The sequence below is a fragment of the Pezoporus occidentalis genome, unplaced genomic scaffold (assembly GCF_034315485.1).
Source record: "Pezoporus occidentalis ecotype Australia unplaced genomic scaffold, CSIRO_AGI_Poc_V1 ctg196, whole genome shotgun sequence".
Lineage (NCBI taxonomy): Eukaryota > Metazoa > Chordata > Aves > Psittaciformes > Psittacidae > Pezoporus > Pezoporus occidentalis.
The window spans coordinates 2,439,589-2,461,406 of record NW_026913811.1 but is presented as its reverse complement, the minus strand read 5'-3'; the positions used below and the strand labels follow the sequence as shown (position 1 = coordinate 2,461,406).

Sequence of the window (21,818 nt, the reverse complement as noted above, 5' to 3'; positions counted from 1 at the left end):
TAATATGCAGACAGATACTACTTGTGACTGAAGGTTTTTGTTTTTTTTTTTTTACAGATAGTACGCAATACAGGAAAAGTATTCATTTCTGGTAAATACGATACCCATGCCACATCCCGCAAACGGCAGTACTTCCAGATAAACAATTATGTCTGCAGTTTATGCCTTTAATCGTATGCCAATGAAAAACACTGACATATGACACTTCTCCAAATTGAAGAAAATATGTAATCAGGAAAAAAGACTTCAGGCTACCATGTACTCAATGAATAGACAAAAAAAAAGGTTTCCCTGTTAACAAAAGCCATAAAACTTTGACATTGTGATGATCTCTTGCCAACTTTTTAATGTATTTAAATGTATTAGACTATCAATTAAGCCTATGCATCCTGTAGGATGTTCAGTCACTAGCAGCTCAGTTTACAAATGCTGTTCTAAGAAGAGTGAACTCCAAATCCATGCTGGCATACTCCAGTCTAGGAGAAATGGGAGCCTGATATCTTGCTAGAGAGAAAGTTGATTAATCTAAACTTAACTTACAAAAAACGCTGATGTAGGCTTACTTCACTGCCTCAGTGATTCATTTCTTCCTAAACTGTTTCTTAGCTGTCTAGCCAAAAGGCTAGTCCAGCTTGATTTCTGGTAGGTATTGTTGTGATGTGCTTGCAGAAAGTAAGAAGATCTTTACTGAGCCTCTGTTCTTAGAATTGGACTAAGCAAAACTATTTTCTTCATGGTTTTGAATCACCATATAGATTTTGAGAGTTTGAGTAAATGGACATGCATGATACGTAGTAAACTGCATTTTCTGTCATCTCTAATTGCAAATGTATTTTGTTGGGCAATTTCCAGGCCACTGGAAAGTTTGATAAGACATATCTATCTGCCCAGTAAGATCCTAGGCTGATTTAAATCAGCATAACTTCATGAGTTCAGAACACAGATGCCTGCTTTGATACGCATGCAGGACGATTGAAGACTATCGATTTTTAAAGAACTTACCTAATAAAGCACAAAAATTGAATGACAGAATCAAAGGTGCTGTCAAGAACCTTGTGACTCTTTATTGGGATAACACTATTTTTTTGCCACTGACCTGCATTTACTGTCATTGGAGGGGTATTGAGTTGTCATGTCTGTATGGTTGAACATCTAATAGATGCTTTGAAATGCATTAAAATATTTAAAAAAAAAAATATCTATTTTTAAAAGGCAGTGCACTGTGGGTTTTCTATTGCAGTAGTTCTGAACAGCTATCTTATGGACCCTTTTCCATTAAAAAAAAAAAGGCAGCATTTGTGATTAAATTGGTGGGATTATTCACATAAAAATCATATTTGAAATAAAGAATATATAATGCTGAAATGCAATATAAACTGAAACCCCCCTATTGCCTTTTATAAAAACAATAAAGTAAGTAACAAACAAAAGGGGAAGCATTGTATCTTTCTTGTTAAAGAGTAAATTTAATAAAAATAGTTTCTTATTAAACAAGTACTATACTTTATGAATAAAATTTCCTGTAAAGTGAATATTTTTGAATAAACAGGATAGAAAATGTTACCACAGGTATTAAAAAAATACAAAAAATAATATAAAAATACATCTATTTTTCAGCAGCTATGCACAAACTGCAGAGAAGCAAAGCCATTTCTCTCTTTAGAATTATTTAAAAATAATTCTAAAGCTTAATTTTGCAAATTGCAAGAGTGCTTTTCAAAGTTAGGTTCCTGTGTCTGCACTTCAGTTGACAGTCAACAATAATTTTATTTGGAACAAAAAACTCAATAATGATGAAAAACAGTCAAAACAGTTAAAGCTCAACATCTTTGACAGTCAGGCTGCTTCTGAATACAACAAGGGTTATAGAGCCTGGCCTGAGCAGCAGTCTTGGAAGATCTGCTGCGGAGCAACAGTGAGCTTCCCTGTCCAATTTGTTACAGATACTGTTTCTCATACAGCAGCCCTCGGAATGTCAAAGATCTGATTTCTCTGCTGCAAGACATAAACTTCTTTATAAAATCGGTATACCACGTTCTCAAAATTGCTTATGCAGAACCAACACATCACCCATAACTTTGCAAGAATTTTATACCTACCTCCCATTTTCTGCATCTAGGATTTTGTACATCACCATTTCTCAGGAAGCATAAGGTACTACACGTCTTCATGATCATGATACCTCTTTTTTTCAAATCCAGAAATTGCACCTTCAAATTTTATTCCTTAAACATATTTTTATTGTGCAGCATAAAGCAGTACTTATATTTCTCTAAAACATCTGATATTATCATACTTGACTCAATAAATTTTCTAATTTACTTCACCAGTGAACTTATCTTCAGATCATATTCAATTACTGTTTCTTTCCCCTTATCCTTGGTTTACTGTAATAGGAAGAAGGATACAGAAATGTGTCTTCCTCTAGCTATTCCTCTCTTTCAATATTAGCAAACACTACTACAGTAAAAAAAAAAAAAAAGGTAAAAGCAGAGCATATGGGTACAAAACATAAAAAAAATAACAGATTTTTCTTTTGAAGTCTTTCCTTTATCATAACTATCACTCTAACAGGCTGGGTCATATTAACCTGGAGTTGCTTTCTGCAGTTAGGAAAATCCAAAAAGAGAAAAACCAGAAAATACTGATTTCATACAGCATCTAACAAGTTACAAAATTGTTCTGAATCTGCTTATTTTGCATACAGAACAAATTTTAAATAGAAATATTTTAAGTTTCAATTCTTTCTTGTAATCCACTCATGTTTCAACATTAGATGCTATGACATCCATTCTCAGCTCTGACCAAATTTAAACCAAATCACTTTTAATTCAAAGTGTTTGTCCTAAGATACCTAACTTCAATGCACAGAGGTTCAAAGGATTTAAGAAAACATCCCTCTCTGTTGACACTTTGAAGCTGCTATTCTAAAAATGTATACACAGATACCTGGAACAGACATTACAGGTAAAAATGACAGATTAATACACACCTCCCTTTTATTTTATTTTATTTAAAAATAAGACCTCTCCTATTTATATTTCTTCAACAAGTACTGAAGACAAGAATCTAACCAACTTTTACCAACTTTAAATTTGAATACTGCAACTTGAGAAATTTTCCATTTTGCTTCAAAGCATTCCTCTTGGCATGAGTAAAAACACCCAATCCAATTTTAAAGGAAAGTTATCTTCACCTGCACTTTGTCATTCTTTTCTATTAAGAGGAGGAAGAAACAATATTAATGTCACGATGACCAGTGACCATTATACACTTTAATCGTATCTATCCTGAGAAAGCCAAATTAAATGAAGGCTCTTCCAACTCATGATCTCATTAAAATGTTTGTTGGCAACAATAGTCAGAGGTGGATCTGATACACAATACCAGAGTCTCAAAAGAAAAAACATCTTGGGGCACCTGTTTTTCCTCTAGACGATGTCAGCCCTCCCAGCTAACCTGGTTATTGTGTAGCCATAAAGACATCTGTATTACTCCAAGTTGTAAACATTTTCTTAATTTACATACTATGTATCAACAGATGTCACTATTATTATTAACAAAAACACTGTTTTCCAAATTTTCCATCAAATTTAAAAAGCATTTCTGAAAGAGGAAGGGAAAACTAAAATACACATTCAAATGAATCAAATCATAGTAATATTACATGCAAACAAATACTAGGGCTTCTTATCCACATACTTACTTGTGACCCATTTCATGGGCAATAGTAAAAGCAAGATTCAAGCCATTGTCCTCCGCAATTATACACTTTCGTTTTTCACTGCACATTCCACTTAGATATGCTATACCTAGGAAACACAACCACCACAATAAATTATTTTTTGTTATTACTATCTGTACGTGTTATGGCATTATTGAGTCCAAACAAATCTGAAACCTTATTGTGGTAAGTGCCATCCAAATATATAGACATCTGAGAAAGGTTTACTTAACTTGTAAGGCAGAAAACTGATTTTAGCACAGAACTGGATAAAAGATGGCAAACAAATCACAACCAGCGAACAAATCACAACAATGTGATTATAAAGACTGCAATGTGCAGAAACTGTATGCTTTAAAAGCATTGCTAGGTACCTTAATGAATGTGATAGAACATACATATGAGTCTTGATACTACCGTAAACGAAAAGAGATGTCTACAGCAATAGGACAGAAATCAGAATAGGTATTTCCTCTGACAGAAGAACAGAACACAAAGCACAAAGCCATACCCCCACATTATCATTGTTAAGTAGTGATATAACGTTCAGCATGTTGATGATTTAAAAAATGTGTAAGAGAGTCAGAGAAGAATCCACAGGAGACTGCAGCCGAACAAACACATTCATTGTAGAGGTGAGGTCATTGCCTCTACTATGTGATACCTAAGTTTTCAAAAAAATAGAAGCCTGAATGGTAGGCTTCTGAGTTCAAGTTCAGCTTCTAAAAAGTAAAATGTCTGTAATTGTAAAAGCTTGAGGAATATGTAGCTTAATTTGAGTAAAAGTGACTTTTTCCAGACCACAAATATATTTAGAGGGACCTACTGTCACTCGTTGTTTGAAATTTCAAAGTAAGCAATCAAAACGCTCTTTCAAATTTTTGGCCTTCTTCCAAGGAACATCCTTTCAAATGAATGGTGTCCTCTGGACCAAAATGTTTGCTGGATGTTTGCATGTAAAGGTCAAGTTTGAAATGTTTGACAGTGTTTGAAATTTAGTCATAATAAGATAACATAACAAGATAAAAGTCATTCTTCTTAGAATCGAACTATTTGTCAGCCTGTAAGCACAATGTCTCATCCACAACACAAAATTCAAGTAGTAAGCCCATTGCTAGTCTGGCAATGCTGCTCTTAACCAAGCTGGCTGAAGGTTTTTTGACACAGAACTCGTGACAAAAAATGTTGTTCAAGACTGAACAAAAAAAAATCACAGACTAGATGTGAATAAGGCAGAATATTCTGACTTCTATTATTTCTTTCCAAAGATGGGAGAAAAAATGAAGCAGGAGTAAAAATAATTTGGGTTACAAAAAAAGGCAAAACATGTTGAAAACAAAAAAGTGAAGTCCTTCAAATGACACCTCATGCTAAATACAGGTATCATTTATATTAACTCCATTGAAAATAAGAGAAATAAGAAATGTTCTGAAATGTAATGTTTTGTTTTTAATGCTACATGCCAGTGGCTGAAATAAAAATATTTCAAAACTACTTTGTGCCATGTAGTTCCAGACTTACATATATTTTCTCACAAGTTTTGATGACCAAACTAGAAGAGAGAGAGCTGCTGTTAATGCTGTAGCTCTAAGTAGTAGAGCTGGAACTGATACCAGAAGAAGCAGACATCAGGGCCCTGGATTCAGCTGAAGCAATTAATTTACAAACCGCTAAACCAAAATGGAAAACTTACTCTTGGTATAGAAAAAAATCCAAGTCTTGTCGGCATTCCTATTACTGTCATCAAAATTCAGAAATACTTTCCTTATTGTGCCGTGTTTTGCTGGGGTAGAGTCAATTTTCTTGGAGCTATATTTTGGATTTGTTCTGGAAGCAGTGCTGATGACACAGGGATGTATTAGTAGTTGCTAAGCAGTGCTTACAAAGACTCAAGGCCTTTTCTGCTTCTCACCCCACCAGCAAGTTGGCTGGGGCTGAACAAGAAGTTAGGAGAGAACAGAGCCAGGACAGCTGACACCAGCTCACCAGAGGGATATTCCATACATATCCCATACATTATGGCATCATGCTCGATGTTAAAACAAAGGGGGGGGGGGCTACAGCTCAAGGAGTGGCTGAGTATCGATCAGACTTTTCTTTCTTAGTTTGGGTTTTTGGAGGGTTGTTTTTTTTTTCCCCTCTTTGCTATTTTCCTTTTCATTATAATTTAATGATCATAATAATATTCCAATAAGTTTTTATCTCAATGCATGAGTTTTCTCACTTTTACCCTCCCAGTTCTCTCCCCCATTCTTCTGGGGGGAGAGGGAGCAAGCAGCTGTGTGGTGCTTAAGTCACCAGCTGGGGTTAAACCAGGACACCTACTGATGATAGGTATCCCAAGTTGGATAAAACATACTTGCTGGGATCTACAGAAAGATAAATCCCCCAGCCTCCCTCTGACTGTTGATGAGTGCTAACAGAAAACTGTTTGGTGCTCTCTAGTTTTCTGCAGGGAAAATAAGTCCCCTAACCTTCTTTTGGCCTCTAAAATGGCAGATTCAAGTATATTAGCAATGTCCTTTCATACAACAACATACGTACTATTAGTTGCTATCCAGTATTTGCCTGGCCCCCCGTTTGATCCCAAAGAACTATGCACATAGCAGGTTTCATACTGTCCTGGGCTCAGCAGCAGCAGTCATTTTTCTCCTTCTTAGTAGCTGGTGCAGTGCTGTGTTTTTGAATTTTGGCCTGGGAACAGCGCTGATAACACCGATGGTTTCAGTTGCTGCTAAGTGATGTTTAGTCTGACCAAAGACTTTGCGAGTCTCATGCTCTGCCAGGGAGGAGGGGAAGCCAGGAGGAAGCAGAGACAGGACACCTGACCCAAACTAACCAAAGAGGTATTCGATACCACAGAATGTCATGCCCACTATATAAACTGGGGGCAGTAACCCGGAAGAGCTAGATCACTGCTCAGTCATGTTGGGTATCAGTCGGCAGGTGGTAAGCGGTTGTATTCTCTTCCTTTGCTATTTCTCATATCATTATTATTGCTGGTAGCAGCAGTGGTTTGTGTCATACCTTAGTTACTGGACTGCTCTTATCTCAACCCCTGGGAGTTACATTCTTTCAATTCTCCTCCTCATCCCTCCAGGAGTGGGAGGTGAGGAAGGGGGAAGGCGGGGGGGGGGAGAGTGAGAGAGCGAGCTGCATGGCTGGGCTTAAACCACGACAGTTTTTTCTTAGCAAAGATGCATATATCCAAAGAAATACATGCTCCTTAAGAAAAGGTAGAACTTTTGCAAAGTCACAGCAGTAGTTTATTACTATTACCATTATTACTATCCACAGAGATGAGCATTTCATTCTATTTAATATGATAAATTTTCTTTAAACCTTTCTGGTAACTTAATGAACATCTTCTACAAATCATCAAACTATTAACTGTTTCAAATTAGGCACACATTTTTTTTGCATTGAAAAGCTGTGCTTCGGCTCACAGAGATATACAAAACCAAGTTACCAACTCAGATATCCAAACAAATTTGTCAGCTTTGTTACTCGTTCATGGCCTTCTGCACACAACATAAATCCAATACGCACATTGAAAGGCTACTGTCAGCATTGCCTGCAGTAATGAAAAATCCACAGTAAAAAAACCCCAACCAAACCAACAAAATCACATGAAGAAATACTCAGCCAGATATACAATCATGGCTTTTTCTTATAGTGACAACATGTAAGTACAATTCAAATATAGAATCATAGAATGGTTTGGGTAGGAAGGGACCTGAGAGATCATCTGGTCCCCAACCCCCTGCCATGGACAGGGACATCTTCCACTAGACCAGTTTGCTCAAAGTCCTGTCCAACCTGGTCTTGAACACTGCCAGGGATGAGGCAGACACAACTTCTCTGGGCAACCTGCTCCAGTGTATCCCCACCCTCACAGTGAAGAATTTTTTCCTAATATCTAATCTAAATCTCCTCTTTCAGTATAAGGCATTCCCCCTTATCTTTCCACTACATGCCCTTGTAAAAAGTCCATCTCCATACTTCTTGTAAGCCCCCTTTAGGTACTGAAAGACTGCTGAAAGATCTCCCTAGAGCCTTCTCCCCTCCAGGCTGAACAGCCCCAGTTCTTTCTCTCAATCCGTCTTCATAGCAGAGGTGCTCCTGCCCTCTGATCATCTAAGTATATGATCATCTAATCACCATAGTATGTCTGCATTTGTAAAACTGCATTCTAAAAGGCCAGAGAATGGTTATTATTTCTCCCTTTATAGCGATCCAATAAAATACAGCTAATATTCTGAAAGTCTTAATTAAACAAATTACTTACTTAGCACATTTTAATTTCTTTTTCTCTGACCTTCCTGGGTTTCACAACACCTTCAAACTTGGTTTGTCACACCATGTGCTTATTCTGAATCCCCTCCCTCACTTACTTCAAAATCTACTTTCTAATTTTAGAGGATTTCAAAAGAGAAAGAGACGCTTCTACGTACCACCAGTTTAGTCCACTGATATTACCTGGATATCACCTCTATGCATTCATGAGCTATGTTGCAGCTCTCTCTTTTGGGAACAGTAATGTTCTGTTGGGCAGAACTTTTTTTTTTCTAGATTATAAGACAATAATGACCATAAAAAAATACAGAACAAATTTCCTGTAACATAGTCTTTGATGAAGAGGGATAGGGGATCACCCAGACCTTCCTTCTACTATTGATGAAGAGCACAGACTAGCGGAATTTCCAGTGCAGATGAAATAAAAATTTCCATGAAATCCAAATACATATGTCTGGTTCCGAACACTTGAAAAAAGAAACTGAAAGAACTGAAGAGAGCATATGTTCCTATAGCACAGCTCAGGAACAAACAAACAAACAAACATACAAAAAAAATAATTCTGTTTTAAAACATTTTTTACTGAAGGAGTATGTTGTATTCTCAGGAATCTATGGATAGTATGTTCTTTGTTACGATATCTATCCAGCAGTAAAACATGTCAAATTGGAACAAAATCGAAAACAGTAGAATCGAACAGATTTCCAGTGCCTACTGCATTCCCTATCATCTAGGTAAAATAATGAAGCGCCCTATTACTGTTGAATGCCCATTAGATATAACATAAATCCACATATTAGATATAACTTTAGGAACATTGAAACCGCTCATGAACTTCATGAATGATGGATCTCTTTTTACTAAATTAGTACACATACAACTGAAATTTCTTAAGCATAGACCATGAATAACAGTAATATTTGTGTATAGAAGTTTCACAAACAATAGTTTATGACACTGATGAAATACACGTAAGCCATAAATGCATAGAAAACATTCAGAAAAACTTATGATGATTTGAATCACAATCACCTTCAAAGGTGACATGCAGCAATACACTTCTGAGAGCTTGACCTTAGTTTGAATTATTGATGAGGCACAAACTGAGCAAACCAAGAGAAACACACAATGCCCAAGTATATCTGGGTTGGAATTCAAACACAAGTGTTTTAAATTTGAACTGGCAAAAAAATGGGCCTGTGAGCATAAATGGTAGTACTTAACTGAACTTGATTGCTAATCTAAAGAAATTAATATTTTTAGCAGCCCAGGTGCTTTTCTTAAGAAACAAGAGAAAAAGAACTTTCCACAGAGCTGTCACTTAAGTGTCTAATTAACACAAGCTCCTCTGAACTGCATCCCAGACACTGATGATTTCTATGAAAAACAAATCTTGTCAGCCAACAGTGAATCAGCAGCCCTTAAACATGGAAGCAATCAAAACAACACAGTTCACAACAAACAGGAATCTCAAATGAAAAGACAAAAGCCTACAAATATCTGTTTTTTTCTTTTAAGAGTTAGGTTTTAACTATACCTGCATGCGCGTGTATATATATGCAAATGCACGCACAGAACTGCAAGAATTTAGGAAAAAATAATGAGATAAAAAGAAATCAACTATTGCTGCATTTTACAAAATGTAACTCAAATTATATTCACCAGTTTTGTTAGTTTATGTACACCTCAGAAAAACTAATGCTTCCAGAAAAATGTTACCAATACCTAAGTATGTGATTTTTATGTTTCAGAATAGATTACTAAACAAACTGCTGCACCTTAATCCTTAGAGTGAAGACAAAAGGTAAAAATGGGGAGGCCATACAATGTATGCCATATACCCATGAACAACTTCTGAATATGTGATTATGCAGCTTTAGGTCCTTAGTTCTTGCACCTTATGAACAGTCCACAGATGTTTTTAATGTCTTATTATAGGGATGGGATGTAAGAATATACTGATAATAATCTTCTTTTAAAATGCAGCCCACATGGAAAACAATTCTCTCAAGATGAATACGACGACATATTCCCATTGTTTTTTTTCTTTTTTCTTTTTTTTTTTTTTTAACTTTAAAGCAATACATGAAAAAGAAATCTGTAAAATGTAAAGGAAAAACTTTAAAGCAACAATACACTGTAAAATGGCCACTCTGCAGTGCTCTTACAGTTTTAAATCTTTTAAGTGGCTTTTTTCTTAAGTAAAGGCAACATCATCTAATGAAAATTTATCCATAAAAATACGCATAAACAGAAAAAGACAAAGATGTAAAAGAAAACTGCATCCTGGAAAATGAAAACGAAAAAAAAAGCCATAAATTGAAAAAGAAAAGTCAACAACTCCCTTCCCTCCCCATTTGACTTTTGCACCTGGAATCTAGAAACAGAAAAAAAAACCTTGGTTAGATTGTGTATATTGATGTTGAAGAGCTCCTAAGTCATTCTTTCAATAACAAAATGTGAAAAATCACAGCACATGGAGTAGTATGTTCTAAACGCTTGCTTTGCCTAATATTTTCTCATGCTATTAATATGAAATAAAAATCAAACTTCATCTTTCTAAGCAGTATAAGTCAGTCTTACAAGAAATTGAACTAATTTGATCCATGAACTTCCTATTGGCATGATTTGCAAAAAACATTTTCTAGATGTTTGTTTTACATGTCATAGAAAATTAATAACCTTAATCTACATTTATAAGTTTAGCTTTTGAACAGAAGTAGAAAAGTCTATTTTTAGGGCTTACACAATAAAGGCTTTCAGTCCTTAAATTACATAGATAAATTATCAAAGTGCCTTATAAAAGCTTCATGGAAGTCTGCTGTATACAATCAAATAGGACCTGACTTTGAAAAGGAGACAACTCACTTCTTTGGCAACAAAACTGAATGAGGCTTTCCAAAGCACAGTGGAAGCATGTTACTTAGAATCCAGAAACAGGTTTCAAGCTGAGTGCCAGCCATTTCAGAACAGCTCTCACCAAATACATGAATAAATTCATCTTGAGGATATGCTTTTCACTGATGCATTTGACAGTCTTAACAGATATGCAGCTTACTTCAAGTTAGTATCACATGCTTCAGATTAAGAGTTGGCGCCCGTTTCCTACCATAGAACTCTGTTTCCTTATGCTGACAAAACCCTTGTTACTCTACAGACAAGATGGGGAGATGACAACAATGGAAACTGCAGTACACCACAGGAAGTATCTTTAACAACTCAAACTTGCTTTCTGTGTCTTCAAACTTGTTTTACATTTACATTTGCTTTACAGCAGGGAAATATGACAATGTTGTCTTGCAGTCTTTCAGGCTGTTTTCATACCTTTCTCTATCAACACCTTCTGGGGACCACGGTTGTTCTTGGGGCAAAAAGGAAGAGGAAAAGGTATTTGTGTGAGCTAGCCATTTCCAGTTCTCATCATTTCTAATCATATGACACTTTTCACCTTGGGACTAGCTGTAGCGAAACAGAAATGAGAATTTACTCTTTACAAATAAAAGCTTTTATTATTGCCCGTTACTTTCTTACATAGAGCTAGAAAGACCATTCAGAAGAAACATCTTTTAAAACATTAGGCCAGATGGAAAAAAGCAGAGTTTGAATCATGCTTTTGTTTGATACAATGAAACCTAACTTAAAAGCTAAGGAAAGACTGCTATTAATGGATCGTAACAATTACTAGAAAATCTGGTAAACCCAGACATACATTTTCCTTTAACTTATTTACCTTTGCAACCAGATACACCACTACTCCAGATTTGCACCTACAGTTGTATAAAGTGTTAACAAGGTGGTGCACATGGTATGGAAACTGTATCTATTCCTTTGACTGATTATCTTTCTGTTTCTATGTACAGGTATTACACATTTTTTCTACTCTTTTGATCCTTACTGAGCCCACATTTCATGTTTCTTTTCCACACCTGCCTTACTTCCATAAACCAACTAAAAAAAAAAAAAAAACCCTCACTTTTTTGTGTTTGGTCAGTATATCCCTAAAACAGATGAAGCGTCAGATGAGACAGGCAAGGGCTATGTGCTTATAAAGCTGAAGGAATAATGTAGGGAGTGACTGACCACAGCTGTTGCAAAGAAAGCTGAACTGAGCTCAACAGAAAAGGGACTGGAGCATTTGTTTCATATAAGTGCCTGTATCAGTTTAGCGGATTAAACGCTTGTGTAAATGTTTTTCCCTGAGTTGATCAAAAGAGTGTGAATGGCTTCTTAAGTTAGCCTGCCCAGCAAGGGGTAAGTACGTACGTGGCTCAGCCTAACAGCATATAAAAACTGAAAAACTAGCAGAATGAACTTTGAGCAGAGATGGACCTGAGCTGCCTTTAACTCGTATATTTCTTCCTGGCTCCTGGGGACACCAAGCACTGTGATGGTGAGCATGTAAATGCCAGTAAAAGGAATCAGATTTGTACTGCAATGGCTGTACTGTGTTTGCACTGTGATTTCAGTACTCTGCTGTAATTTATTCTGCTAAATTAAAATCCCATGTAACATCAAATATCTTCAGATAAGTCATTTTTGTTTTAAACATTAAACTCTCCTCATGTGGAATATCTAATAGAGCCCATTCTAAAATACATTTTTCATTCTTCTTGTTTTCAGTTTGAGTCAAGTTCTGTTCAGGTGATGGAAACTAACCCTGTGTCAGAGCATACAGTAGCTCTTGAACCAGTCAGAAAGCATGTAGGACCACTATGAATATCTGTGATATTAAGTGTTGAACAGTGCCACAGAAAAGTCTGAGAAATGAAGGCATTCTTGAAAGTGGAAAATTCCCTGTGAAGTTCTTCAAAGAGAGCAATTATTCTTCAGATGCATTTAAAAATAAATGTTGCATTGTCAAAACGGTTAACATGGAAAAATTATTATCAGGTCTAAGTATTTAATTCTAGAACATTTTTTGAGAAGCAAAACTCCTGGTGAACAAATATCATAGATGATTAAGCAGCCTGATTAACATTGGATGACTCATACCTGGCATTTACCCATTCAAAAATCTGTAAGAAATAGGTGACATAGGTTTACTGTGACAAGTATTTAAACCAGTTATCTTTCACAGAAAAAGAAGACCAAGTTAATTTTCTAGCCCTATAGAAACACTTTGTGCAAAAGCTTTTAGAGGCTTGCAAACTGAGGCTTCTGCTACAGTATGGCTTTAGAAGGAAAAGTAGGAATCACAGACTCTAGACTTACTTCAAAGAGAGGTACCCTTGCCAAAAGGCAAGTGAAATTGTACTTTGCCAAGAATATCAAAGTACTACAAGAAATTGCAATTTGAATACTTGCTAGCATTAAGAAACACAAACTGACCTAATTTTATAGGATGACCTTTTCTAATAATTCATTACAGCTTTGCTATTGTATACTTTCTTGCCACTGCCAATAAATAGCTTTTTTTTTTATGTAATGTAAGCACTCTTTTAAACATACTTTTATCAAAACAATGTACAGAAAAGCCTGGTTGATTTTAAAATATTTTAAATGTCTGGAACACATTACAAAAGTCCAACTTTTTATTTTAAAGCATATTTTAAAAAAGCCTCATCACTTAAGGGCCCTGGCCCAAGGAAATAGAAAGCACGGTGTACATAACAGCATGTTTATTAAAGTACTGGTGCAAGGATAAGCTTTAGACTTCCAGGGGAGCTACATACCTTATAGGTACTTAAAAAGTCCCCTTAGTTTTAGAGATCAGTTTTGAGACAGTCTCCATTTTCTAAATGGAAATTTTACATAACTTCTGTAACCTTAAAAAATCATCCTGAACTTAAAACTTAAGTGTGTATGTCATTTCAAGATGATTAAATGTTTTCTGTAATTTGTAAAAAAAACCAACACAACCAGAAAATACTTACTGCACTCCTACTTTTAATGCAAATACTGTATTTTTAAAACTGTCTTCATCTCTGGTTCTGCTTCTGGGAATATCTGACTTTCCCTGTAAGAAATGCAATGAATAATTGCTACCCTGCAACATAAGATGGTCCGATTAGTTGTTATACCCATGCTATGGAAATGACACTGTTTGGTAGAAATATAAAATTGCTCCTTGACAAACAGTGCTTCAGCACAGTTATACATTGCCTCACTTTCTGAAATTGAGGTGATCCCTGTAAAACATTTCTCAATGCTTTTATGAGATAATCAAGCTAAAACTGATATGAAAATGATTATTTTGCTGTTGTTTGGACCCCCTTAAGAAATATTTAGGATACTTTTTTCTTCCCTTCAAGTATGACATAATCTGTGTTCTCTTGTGTGTGAGACAAGGGTCCACTAAGGGGATGGAAAAATCCATTCGCTTTGGGGGGGTTTTGATTCCTTAGACTAATCTATTACTCTATGGCCAAAGTTTTGAAGTTTTTTTGAAGTTTTTTTGACCTTAAAGTTTTTTATGTGAGGAAATTACAGCTCTGTTTCGCTATGAGAGACATGCACTATAAAAAAATGACTGATCTTGGGAGATCCTAGCACACCTTCTAGGAAAAGTGAATTAAATAGCTAACTTTATTTATACAGAAAACATTGTCTAGATGTGGATGGCTAGCTTAACTATTATCTCTTCGATAAATGAGAACAAAGGCAAAGCTATCTTGAGAAGAGTCTTCTATCACACCTCTTTTCAGCTAAAATTATTTAAAATTATTACTGTTATCTCCAGATATCCATCCCGTATTCCATCTTCATTAGTGTAACTAAGCATATACTGCTTTGTGCTGTATTAGCACACATGATGGAAGACCTTATGCTGCCTAAGTAAGAGTCAGTGTTAACTGATCAGTGGTTCAACTTGTACCTGCACCTGATGAGTTAATTCAAGACCATATCTCCTCTTTCAAATTGTTTGCAGCTCAGAAATTCTTTGTGTTTCTTGCAATGGCCATGAGGAAGTTTGAACCCCATGAAAGCAAGCTGAAAAAGTTGAGAGTACCAGGTCTTTCTTCTTCAACCATTATCCAAACTACCTTTGCAAAGTCTGCAAGATGTAAGATAACTGAGAGGCTCCTGTATCTCACATGTCACCTGACAAGTCCCTGTTTCAGCAAGCTGAGTAAAGGATGACTTAACTTGATAAGAAACTCACGTTTTATTCAAGGTAGGGTACAATCATTCTGAGAACATAAAACATTCAATACAGACTCAGGCGAGAAATACAAAAGAACCTGTTGCCGTTTCAGTATCACAAAAGGGAGCTATGACATTGATTCAAAGAGAAAATCCACCCAAAGGTATTTAAATGAAGAGCTGAGCCTTGGCCATGTTCCTCTGCTCCTTTCTGATTTTATTTCTGAGGCACTTTTCCTTATATTTTAACAACTGTTAGATTCAGTTGCATGGATCATCCACAGATCCCTCCACCTATATGGAGCTCCTTTTGTTTCCTCCTCAGTTAAAGGACTCACGTATCAATGGCTACCGATCCCATTCTTCAAAATCCAGAGAAAAATACACATTCATTACATGGTCTATCTAATTCCATTATGCTGATGTTTTTTTCCCATCATATAGCTATGGGACACAGAAACCGATGCATTAGTCACAAGTAGCTACCGGGTCTCATTTTGCAAACAACTTCCAATAAAAAACAGTGTAATTTTTCAGTGCAAAATGCTATACAAGGTTGAGTATCTGAATATAACATTGCAAACATTTCTTTTTAAGTGATGCAACTAGACACAAGGATACCTACCAAGAGCTAAACCTAAGACTAATGGAGAAATGCCTGGTATACCTTATTTTGGATTTCTTTTAATTTGTAATGTTTGACACCAAATTAAATTTTTCATTTTTAAAACGTAACTGTATGCACACGATACATGACTCGAAGAGCAATTCTTTATATAAACTAATACAGGGTATATATCAGTATTGCAGCATATAGAAAAACTGCTCATTGATGAGCAATTATTTACAGTTGCCAACCCACACTACTTTATTATGAATGTATGCAAGATTTCATCTAAATGCTTTTCACAGAAAAACAAGCTATACAAGATGAGTACTGAAGTTGTAAGATCCAGGAGGCAATGGGTCTGATTCAGTTTTTCAACACTTTGGATTAATAAAATTACTAAGCATGTAATTAACTATTCAATGCAGTGAGAGGGTCACTAAGTCACTCATTCATTTATCTCTTGCAGTCTGTTTAGCTAAAACTGTAGATTTTCTCATGGTGAAAAAATATTTGTCAGCAGAGACCTAAGCTTACTTAAGCTATGCCCAGTTCTATCCTATGCTTTGTATCCCACCACTCTTCTCTAGCCTAAATATGCTCACCTCTTGCGTACCACAGCAGTATTACTCTGCTGTTTCATTCATATTCCGCTTTTGAATCTGGCATGCATAGCTGAAAGATTCATACATTATGTTAGAAAGTATACACTACTCACAAGACAAACACAAATTATTGCGATAATTAGCTTCTAATTTCCTGCACTTTGCTTTAACACAAAGCAAATACACACTGTATAACATTACAGATTCTTTTGTCCTTGCTTGGGAATACCTTTTTCTAATGGACACGGGAGTTTTGCCTGTGAAGGAAACTGAAGTTACAGCTCCAAGCACCAATCTTCCAAATGCTATTCAGTGTAATGTTAAAATTATTTACATATAGTAAGACTCCCTATATTTATTTTAAATCCTTTTAAGACAAAATTTTAAATACCTCAGATAAGTTGAGACTAAACACCGAAAACAATACAAAATAAATACAAAAAATTTACCTAGAGGTGAATTAGTATAATTTGTAGAAAATTACAATGCTATATTACATTTTCACAGAAGAGATATGGTTATACATGAAATTAAGAACTGTGAATGATACTGCAGCATATTACAAAACCACTTAACTGCTGTCAAGACCAAATTCGGCAACTGAGCATGGAGTTGACTCTGCTGGGACTTAAACATGTTAAGAACAATCACAGCATGTCACCTAAATGAGAAAAAGCATAACTGAATGTATCTGAACTGGAATGTGCAACAAGAATTAGACACGGGTCTGAAGAGATGTAACAGTTATTATCATAGTGTAAAAAGAGGTATTTCAAAATAACCACAATATCTGAAAATGCTGATTTCTTTAGTAACTAAGGAATAACATCACCTTTAATACTATCTTAATTATCCTGCATTTATTTTTAATTTATAACTCTTATACAAATAAACACTACAAAAGATAATCAGAAATACTACCAACAAAGCCAGAAAATCATCCTGCACATCAAACAGGTAATGTGTTACACTTTAATTCTGAAAAAATTATTATTCCTTGCAGCAGAACATTCAGAGTCTAACAGAAGCTTAATACAGGTTATCTCAGATTTTCTTAGCTCTATCTAAAATTTACTTATAGATTTCTTTGAAAATTTCTGAAACTGGATGTAAGCATAAAAATTAACCTTCAGTCTTCCTAAACACATTAAAAGGCTCTACTGTTTCCTAAAACAGATTGTTAGCACATACTAAGTAAGAAAGCAGTAAGTGACTTCTGTAGTGTAAATCTGAAAAACAAAACAGAAAAGTTTTGGGGTCTTCCTTCACTTTCAGCTCCCTATGTGCATTGTCTAAGCACTTCAAAGTAAAATAAAATAAAGTAAAATAAAATAAAATAAAATAAAATAAATAAAATAAATTGCCTGAAGGAGTAAGTCCTTGATGAATTGTTTAAGGAAGAATATACTTGGGGTTTAAGTATGATAAGTGATTAGTAATTAAAAGTAAACTCAGTGATTATGAAATTGCCATCAAGAGTCCATTCAGAGAGATTTATTCTGTGTTATTCGTTGAGATTAATTAAACTTTAAACAGTTTAAATAAAATACTGGAAAATAAAACAATCTCATGTGTTGTAACACAGTTGTTTTGTGTCTGACAACACAGCCTGAAAACAAAGGTTCAGCTGTCTTGGTGTAAAAACCTAGCACCCTGGTCTCGCTGGCGTCTTGCCAATTAGTCCAACTCAATAAAATAAAAGGCAAACATGAGATTCTACACAAGCTTTGCTGGAATCAAGAATCTTAATAATTTTTTAAATTGAGTTTAAGATATCTAGAAGAGGAATGAAGTTAAGGCTTGCAATAGCAAAAACCTGGATTTGATAACTGACCACACATATTGTAGTCCCAAATTCTGCTTTCCTGAAAAACTGCACCAAGCATGAATAACTCATTTGACATTTTATGACATGACATAGACTAAAATTCTATTCATTTCTTTGGGGTTTGGGATTTTTGTTTGTTTGTTTGCTTGCTTGTTTATTTATTGAAATTCACATCTAATTACGTTCTGTTTTGCTGTACTTGTGGACACGTTAACTCACTGACAAAAGCAGATTTTATTTCCCTGGTGATTTAAGGAAATCTTGTGTATTAAAGCTATTTGTGTACCAGGCACACTGTACTATCATATGGATGTTACCTACTATGGAACTTCTGCTTTTCCACATTTCTACATAGTTTGGATTAAACTAAATAAAAAAATCCTAGCAATGTCACAAGAAAAATCAATGTTCAGAAGCCACATGTGAACACTGTAGTTATTGAGGCATTTGCAGCTACTGAATACACATCTGAGCTACAGAACTTTTAACAAAATTAAAAGTTTATAAGGCTAGCTTTTCCACAAAAGCACTCTAAATAATGCGCTGCCCTCAGGGTATGAAGAGTTCCTTTACATACAGGTCATTATTATCATGATCTTGCTGCGAAAGAGCATGTCGTATGAACGGAAAATTGTAGCTACATGAATGGCTTAGATTAGGTTACACTGGAAATCTCAATAGGAAATATTTTGCAGATTAAGTAGTGAACCCAGCTCTCTGAATGTCAGCAACCTTACTGACAAAAATTGTATTTCTTTCACACAGGATATGTTCAGAGTATATTCTGTTCAGGACATTTTTTGTATTTTGGGGTAAATCAACTCACAGGGCAAAAAATTAAAGATTTCAATGCTCTTGCCATTTTTGTAAATTTTGTGTGGCAGCAAGATTGGGGATCTGTCAGAGAACATTTCTGATACGGAAAGTTTAAGAGACTTCAGCTATTCCTTCACTGGAAGAAACCTGTGGAAGAAACTGTCATCCAGTCTGTCTGTCCTGCTGCTTATGCTCCCACTCTGAATTCCTCAAGGCATTCAAGACAACAACATTTACAACAAAAGAAACAAATTTAATTACACTAGTAATGACTATCAGAAACAAATGCTGGTCACAATGTTCAGTGGAAGGCCAGGTGTACATCTCAAGGTATGGGTGACTTTAGTCAACAGAATTTTAAAGTGGCAATCTCAAACAGTATTTCTTTACTTAAAATGTAACACTTTTCACCAATATTTAACCTGAGTGTGTACTATGCTAAAAAGCTCCCCAAAACAGATGAATAAACACACATTAAAAAAATCACCTTGCTAGCCTCCACTTGCTTCATTCTTTAAGCATGCCTCCTACATTTCCCTCTGCAAGCCAGGACTACCAAAACCCCACCTCCTCTGCTGTAACACAGAATCATAGGATGGTTTGGGTAGGAAGCGACCTTAAAGCCCATCTAGTTCCAAACCCCCTGCTGTGCGCAGGGACACCTTCCACCATACCAGGTTGCTCAAAGCCCCGTCTACCCTGGACTTGAACACTGTCAGGGATGGGGCAGCCACAGCTTCTCTGGGAAACCTGTTCCAGTGCTTCACCACACTCTTAGAAAACAATTTTTTCCTCATATCTAATCTAAATCTCCCTCATTTCAGTTTAAAGGCATTCCCCCTTATCCTTTCATTACATGCCCTCATAAAAAAGTCCATCTTCACATTTCTTGTAGGCCCCCTTAAGGTACTGGAAGGCTGCTATAATGTCTCCCTGGAGCTTTCTCTTTTCCAGGCTGAAAATCACAGGTCGCAGCTTGTCCACATCTTTCATATGTTGGATGCCCCAGAGCTGGATGCAGTACTGTAGGTGGGGTCCCACAAGAGCAGAGTAGAGGGGCAGAATCACCTTCCTCGACCTGCTGGTCATGCTCCTCTTGATGCAGCCCAGGATACAGTTGGCTTTCTGGGCTGCAAGCACACATTGACAGGTCATGTTCAGTTTCTGATCGACCAACACCCCCATATCCTTCTCTTCAGGGCTGCTCTCAACCCCTTCTCTGCCCAGACTGTATCTGTGCTTGGGATTGTCCCAACCCAGGTGCAGGACCTTGCATTTGGCCTTGTTGAACTTCAGGAAGTTCTCACAAGCCCACATCTTGCACCTGTCAAGGGCAGGAGCTATACATAGGTTCTATACTCCATCCTTTGTAGAGGTAGTTCTAGCCTACCACCTACTTTCAGCCTACTTCTCTTTCGGAGAAACCTGTTACCAAAAATGCATGTCAAAGTTAGTACATACTGTAAATGACAGGCCTCAGTGCTTATGGATTCATGTTTTCTTTGACTAATCAGAAATCTCCCTTGCACCCCTTGAAGTGTCAGCAACTGAACAACCTACAGTATTGATTTGTAACGGCCTTAAGTGCAGTTCTTCCACAACTGTGCCTCAGCGGAAGAGAAGAAACAAACAAAACCCACTTTCTAAACAACATAAGCCGCTGTCAGCATCTTCCAGAAAAGGATACATGCTGCAGGATCCAGTTCTGACAGCGTGTAGGGCTTGGAATCATAGAATCATAGAATATTTAGGGTTGGAAAGGGCCTTAAGATCATTCAGTTCCAACCCCCCTGCCATGGGCAGGGACACCTCCCACTAAACCAAGTCACCCAAAGCTCTGTCCAATCTGCCCTTGAACACCACCAGGGATGGAAGACAGGGAACAGACTTCCCTTGCTTCTGTATCCTTGTTAAACCAAATATGCCCACTGAAAACACAGTAGCAGCAACTCTTCCCTCCCTTCCCTTCCTCTAGAGAAACAGTGGAGAATCCAGTAAACCTATCTTGTCTAGCCACAAGAAGCTTTAGGGAGGAAGAAAGACTAACCCTGCCTATACTGCTAACACTGCAAGGGCTCCTGTTCTGCAGTACATATCTAACTGAACTAGCTTTAAACTTCTGAAGTTTACTTCTGCAGCTGTGCTGCCCATGTTCTGTGCAACTTCTTTGTCTTCTTGTTCATTGGTAATAGGCCCTAAGCATTCAGGTCCAGTATTTCTAGCATTAACCTCCACTGACAGTGATAGCCTGCCTATTTCCTGTATCTGTGGTATATCTTAATGGATAGAGCTGGACTAAGCCTTTGCCCCTGGAGGCAAGTTTTGGAGGAAAAGGCCAAGTCCTTTGTATTAAGGATCTACAGCTTTCACATTAGAAAAGCAAATAAATCTATGTCTGGCATTTTGCTAAGTCGGACGGAAGACATGTTCTTTCTTTTTGTTTTGTGGTCTTTATTGTGTAGAAGTCTGCCTGATTCCCTACTGGTTATTATTTGCATCCATGCTGTTTAGGTCCTTTGCAACACAATGAAGACCTCATGGCACCTGAATTTTCTGCTATTGTTTTTATCTCTGCAACACTATAACCCAAGTTAGAAATTTGTAATATCCCATATTTGTACCATCCCCCTAAAACAATCTGACAAGAGGTTTTAAGGGAGTTTTGTTTAGAGGTTGCAATGTCAGGATTTTACTGGAAACTGCTTTCTAGTAAACAGCTTATATGGAAGCACATTTATGGTAACAAATGTTCTTACAGCTGATGTTTTAACTGAAAATGGTACCTAATCGTATCTGGAAATAAAGGACCAAATGATGCAGTATCAGGTTCAAATTTTCTTTTTTTTTTTTTTTTTAAGC

The 21,818-nt window shown here is 36.4% G+C and overlaps 1 protein-coding gene across 2 annotated transcripts in view; it reads right to left on the bottom strand.

Moving 5' to 3' along the window:
• Positions 1–21,818, bottom strand: part of ADAMTS19 (ADAM metallopeptidase with thrombospondin type 1 motif 19) — a 152,787-nt gene that overhangs the window by 69,849 nt on the left and 61,120 nt on the right. For both annotated transcript variants that reach the window (XM_062617455.1, XM_062617456.1), the window contains exon 8: positions 3,707–3,812. In XM_062617455.1, coding sequence (XP_062473439.1) covers positions 3,707–3,812 — 106 coding nt within the window. The remainder of the gene's footprint in view (positions 1–3,706; positions 3,813–21,818) is intronic.